Source organism: Trichechus manatus, unplaced genomic scaffold (assembly GCF_000243295.1).
Source record: "Trichechus manatus latirostris isolate Lorelei unplaced genomic scaffold, TriManLat1.0 scaffold00028, whole genome shotgun sequence".
Taxonomy (NCBI): domain Eukaryota; kingdom Metazoa; phylum Chordata; class Mammalia; order Sirenia; family Trichechidae; genus Trichechus; species Trichechus manatus.
In genome coordinates, this window is record NW_004443964.1 from 4,593,786 (window position 1) to 4,599,411 (window position 5,626).

The 5,626-nt window shown below is 49.1% G+C and overlaps 1 protein-coding gene across 1 annotated transcript in view; it reads right to left on the bottom strand.

The window, feature by feature from the left end:
* Positions 1 to 995: 995 nt before the first annotated feature.
* Positions 996 to 5,626, bottom strand: part of AFMID (arylformamidase) — a 23,794-nt gene continuing 19,163 nt past the window's right edge. The window contains exons 8-11 of the mRNA XM_004374376.2: positions 5,135 to 5,213; positions 4,904 to 5,045; positions 4,391 to 4,495; positions 996 to 1,339 (exon numbers count right to left, since the gene is read on the bottom strand). Coding sequence (XP_004374433.2) covers positions 1,307 to 1,339; positions 4,391 to 4,495; positions 4,904 to 5,045; positions 5,135 to 5,213 — 359 coding nt within the window. The 3' untranslated portion in view covers positions 996 to 1,306. The remainder of the gene's footprint in view (positions 1,340 to 4,390; positions 4,496 to 4,903; positions 5,046 to 5,134; positions 5,214 to 5,626) is intronic.

Consider the following 5,626-nt stretch of genomic DNA (forward strand, 5'->3'; position numbering starts at 1 on the left):
CTGTTGCTGTTAACTTGATTCCAACTTAACTCATAGCCACCCTACAGAACAGGGTAGAACTGCCCCATAGGGTTTGCAAGGAGCAGCTAGTGGATTTGAACCGCCGACCTTTTGGTTACTAGCCATAGCTCTTAACCACTGGGCCAGGGAAGGCTATCAGGGCAGGAGCAGGCCCACCAGAGACATGCCAAGAGGAAGCACCAGGTGAGAAAAGGCTGATTCCCAGCGGCAAGCTCCTCCCTGCCCTCCTCAAAGCAGGGTGTCCCAGCAACGGCAAACCCTGCAGCCTACTGAACCTGTTGTCTTTGTCTGGGAAGGAACAGCACGTTCAGAGTCATTTCCAGAGCTCAGTGGGTGGGAAGACAGAGCCAGAGATAAGAGACCTTCCCTGATCAGCCCTCCAGCTTCAGGCAGGCCTGCTAACTTCAACTGTCTTCATATAATGACTCTTTTGTAACTTTCTATTTTGACATCATTTTGAACTAAAGAAGTTACAAGAATAGTACAAGGAATATGCATATACCCTTTACCCAAAAAACCAAAAACAACCACTGCCATCAAGGCTACAGTGACTCATGGTGACCCATGCGTGTCAGAGTAGAACTACGTTCCGTAGGATTTCCAATGGCTGATTTTTCAGGAGATTGTCAGGCCTTTCTTCTGAAGTACCTCTGGGTAGACTTGAACCTCCAACCTTTCGTTCAGCAGCCAAGCACACGAACTGTCTGTATGACCCAGGGATTCCTGGTAAAGGGCCAGAGGGCACATATTTTCGGTTCTGTGCGCCATAGAGTCTTTGTTGCAACTACTCAAACCTGCCATTGTAACGCAGAAGCAGCCACAGACAACTAGTAAATGAACGAGCGTGGCTGTGTTCCAATAAAATTTTATTTATGGACACTGAAATCTGAATTTTGTATAATTTTCACATTATAAAATACTATTCTTAAAAAAAATTTTTTTTAACCATTTCAAAAAAATGGGCAGTCAGGGGGAGGTAAGTATACAGATGTTCCTTCATTTTTGTCCCCTCTCTCTCAGCAGCCAGAGGGCCAGACTTGCCCAGGAGGCTCCAGGCCCCACACAGCCCTGACCTGGGCTGGGCCAGGCCCTCGCTGGAGCCCACTGATCCCAGGTAAGAACAGGCAGAAGGTGGAGATTTTCACTACTGTTTAGAGCTGTGTGGAGAATTTGTTCTTCCTAGGCCGGCAGACAAAGAAAGGCTTTACTCAGCGCTGGGGAAGCGGGAAGGCTTCGCGGAGAAGCTTCGCAGGCAGGCCAGCGCTGGGCTGGGGTTCAGGTGCCGTCAGGACTGCTGGAAGATTATTCCCAAAATAATCTGCAGAAGGAAGAAAAGATGGGAAAAGCTCAGAACAGGAGAGGCCCTGTCGAGAACCCTCAGCAGGAGGCTCTGACAGAAATTTGATTAAGAAACAGGCTGGTCTTTCTTCAGTTCAAGAGATGTCACTTGTGGGTGTTTGTCTTCTCCCCAGTTGTCACAGAAAATAAAGTAATACATGTTCATGGTAGAAAATGTGGGAAAAGGTTAACGCGCTTGTGATGCCACTGTGTTTTTCTTATGCCTAGGGGTGCCTGATCTAGCTGTGTATTATAAGCCTGGGAATATATGGTTGAACTGTGGCCCCCTAAAATGTTATGTTAATGTCCTAACCCCTGTACATGTAAATATGACCAGGTTTGGGAACAGAAGGCTTTCTTTTGTTATGTTAATGAGGTCACGCCAGAGTAGGGTGGGTCAAACCTAATCACTTCACGCACGCACGCATGCATGCACGCACGCACGCACGCACGCGCCGGAACACCAAGAAAGTCCCAGGGCTACCAACAAGAAAGGACCTGCTTCGAAAGCCGATTCCCTAATTTGGGCTTCTAGCCTCCAAAAGTGTGAGACAATAAATTCGTCTTCTTTAAAGCCACACACTTGTATGTATTTTTTGTTAAGGCAGCACTAGGAAACGAAGACAATACTGAATTAGTTGTTTTCTGAGGTTTTTCACCTAGCACATCTAAATCAATTTCCACATCTTGTTTTAGCAGGAGGGGCCGATCCCTGGAAAAGGACATCGTGCTTCGTAAAGTAAGAGGGTCAGCAAAAAAAGAGGATGACTCTTGACAAGATGGATTGACACAGTGGCTGCCAACAATGGACTCAAACATAGCAATGATTGTGGGGATGGCTCAGGACCGGGCAGTGTTTCGTTCTGTTGTACATCAGGTCACTAGGAGTCGGAACCTAACAACAATGATTCACAAACTTGATTCCGTTGCCTGCTTATATCATAGTTTAACCTCACTGAACATTTAGGCTGTTCCCAAGTTCTAAATATTAATAAAGCTGCAAAGAATGTCCCTGTGTATTTCTTCGATTATCCTTTAGACAAATCCAAGCAGCAGAATTATTGGGTCAGTGGGTTTGGATCCATATAGCCAGACTGTGCTCAGAAACATCTGGCCCATGTGGGTCCCCAGCAGCAGAGCTGGGGAGTGCACCCTTCACTACATCTTCACCAACACTGGCCATTATTATAATCAGATCACTTCCAATTAGGCGAAAGAGGAATCTCATCTTAAATTACATTTCTATAATCACTAATGCGTTTTAATCTTATTCCATGTTTAGTGGCTATTTGTATTTCTTTTAAAAACTGTCTCTTATTCTTTGTCCATCTTTTTCGATTTATTTCTATTTTTAAAGAGAAATAAAAACTATTCTTATTGATTTGAAAGGGCTCTTTATATATTAAGGATATTAACTATGTGAATTAAAACTGCTATACAAACCCTGGAAACCCAGGCGGTGTAGAGATTAAGTGCTAACCAAAAGATTGACAGTTGGAATCCACCAGGTGCTCCTTGGAGACTCTATAAGGCAGTTCTACTCTGCCCTATAGGGTCGCTATGTGCCAGAATCAGCTCGACAGCAAGGGGTTGGTTTGTTTGTTTTTTGGTTATACAAACCCTACTGAGGTGGCAGCTGATCTAAAAATCCAGCTAATCAAATACCCAATTAGGGGGAGGGGATGAGTATTAACTTTATATCTGCCAGATCTATGGCAAATATTCTCCCTGATTTATACTTTGATTTTAAATTTTTATGGTGTTCTCCATATTAAAGTTATAATAAATATTTATGCAGCCATAATACATCCATCCTTTCCTTTATGGAGTTTACTTCTGCTTTTATGCTTAGAAACAGACCAGTACTTTCTCATACCTGCCTCTCCACAGTCACGCTATGTTGTCATTGGGTGCTGTTGAGTCAATCAATACTCATGGCGACCCCATGTGTTTCAGAGTAGAACTGCTCCATAGGGTTTTGAAGGCTGTGACCTTTTGGAAGCAGATCGCCAGGTCTGTCTTCTGAGACGCCTCTGGGTGGGTTCAAACCACCCACCTTTTGGTTAGTGGTCAAGCGTTTAACTGTTTGTGCCACCTGAGGACTCCTACCCACACCATAAACCCACTGCTGTCCAGTCAATACCAACTCATAGTGACCCTACAGGACAGAGTAGAACTGCCCCACAGAGTTTCCAAGGCTGTAATCCTTACAGAAGCAGACTGCCACATCTTTCTTCTGTGGAGTGGCTGCTGGGTTCAAACCACTGACCTTTCGGTTCACAGGTGAGCGCCTTAACCACTGTGCCACCAGGGCTCCACCCACACCATATTGTTGTTAGGTGCCGTCGAGTCGGTGCCAACTCATAGTGACCCCATGTACAACATAAGGAAATACTGCCCGGTCCTGTGCCATCCTCACCATGGTTACTACATTTGAGCCCATTGTTGCAGCCACTGTGTCAATCCATCTCGCTGAGGGTCTTCCTCTTTTTTGCTGACCCTCTACTTTACGAAGCATGATGTCCTTCTCCAGGGACTGGTTCCTCCTGATAACACGTCCAAAGTATGTGAGACCAAGTCTCACTATCCTCGCTTCTAAGGAGCGTTCTGGCTGTACTTCTTATGAGACAGATTTGTTCGTTCTTTTAGCAGTCCATGGGATAGTCAGTGTTCTTCGCCAACACCATAGTTCCAAGGTATCAATTCTTCAGTCTTCTTTATCCACTGTCCACCCACACCATAGCCACATACGAATCCCACCTGTGTGCCCAGGACTAGACTCACATGCAGATCACCTGGGGCCTGATCAGAATCAGCGCTTTTTCAGAGGAGGGTAAATATACAGGAAGCATGAGTGGCATTTCATTTCTGCTGTCAGCGCCCAGGGGTCCCCCAACCTTCGGGATGCCCAAGGAACCACCAAGGTGGCTCCCCTTCCTCCCCGCCTCTCCTTGTGTTGAGGGGCTTCTATAGAACATGTGTGTTTACAGCGAAGAGAACTGCCAGGTGGCTGGGAAGGGACACGGCCCACCTGGATGAGCACATAACCCTTCTGCGTTAGATTCTCAATGATTTCAAAGTGGTCCACATTGGGGATCTCTTCAAATGTGGCCTTCCACCCTCCTCGGCACAGCACCTGGGCAGGCAACACAAGGAGAGGGGCCGTGAGGCTGCAGAAGACAAAAGAGGGGAGCCCTTGGTGCTAGCAGCACCTGGCCCCTCTCAGAGAGGAAAGAGGGGAGCCCTCGGCGCTAGCAGCACCTGGCCCCTCTCAGAGAGGAAAGAGGGGAGCCCTCGTCACCAGCAGCACCCAGTCCCTCTCAGAGAGGAAAGAGGGGAGCCCTCGGTGCTAGGAGCACCCGGTCCCTCTCAGAGAGGAAAGAGAGAAGCCCTCAGCGCTAGGAGCACCTGGCCCCTCTCAGGTGTCCATTAAATACCTCGGGTGGTCTTGGGGACCATTTGGGTGAAATAAAGAGGTGCTATAGACAGAAGGTGGAGAGTCCATGACACCTGACATCTGGCCTAAAGCGGGTGCCGGGCATACCTGAAAAAACTCTCTGGACTGTCGCTGGAATTCAGGGGAGTCGTGCTGGCCCACAATCACCAACGTGGGAAGAGCAGGGGCCACAGGTGGCTTCGGGGCGGCCTGCAGGAGCAGCTGTGGACTGTGCCGCTGAGTGTCTTCCCTGCAAGGGGGTGGCGGTCAGCACAGGGAGGAGCCCTTGCTTCACCTGGCCTTCCTGCAGGATCCCGGCCGGCAGGGTGGGTGACTCACCACATCAGGAGGAGAGGGTCATTCTGGGAGGTGTGCATGATGGGTTCCAGGTCATAGACCCCACTGACCAGGAACAAGCCTGCGATGGTGAAGGACAGTTACAGGTCAGGCTGAAGGGGGCAGCACTCCCCCCAGACTGGCCCTCATTCAGGTACCACGTCGGTTGGCCACCACGTGGAGCAAGATGGAGCCAGGGGCCAAAGGGGCGAGACTGGGGTTGGGGCCAGAGACAAGGCTGGGAAGGCCCTGATCACAGGGCTCAAAGCCCCCTCACAGCTGTCAGAGACTCCCAGCAGCTGGTTCAGACCCTCAGGTCAGGCCCCTCACAGCTGTCAGAGATTCCCAGCAGCTGGTTCAGACCCCCAGGTCAGGTCCCTCACAGCTGTCAGATTCCCAGCGGCTGGTTCAGATCCCCAGGTCAGGTCCCTCACAGCTGTCAGAGATTCCCAGCGGCTGGTTCAGACCCCCAGGTCAGGTCCCTCACAGCTGTCA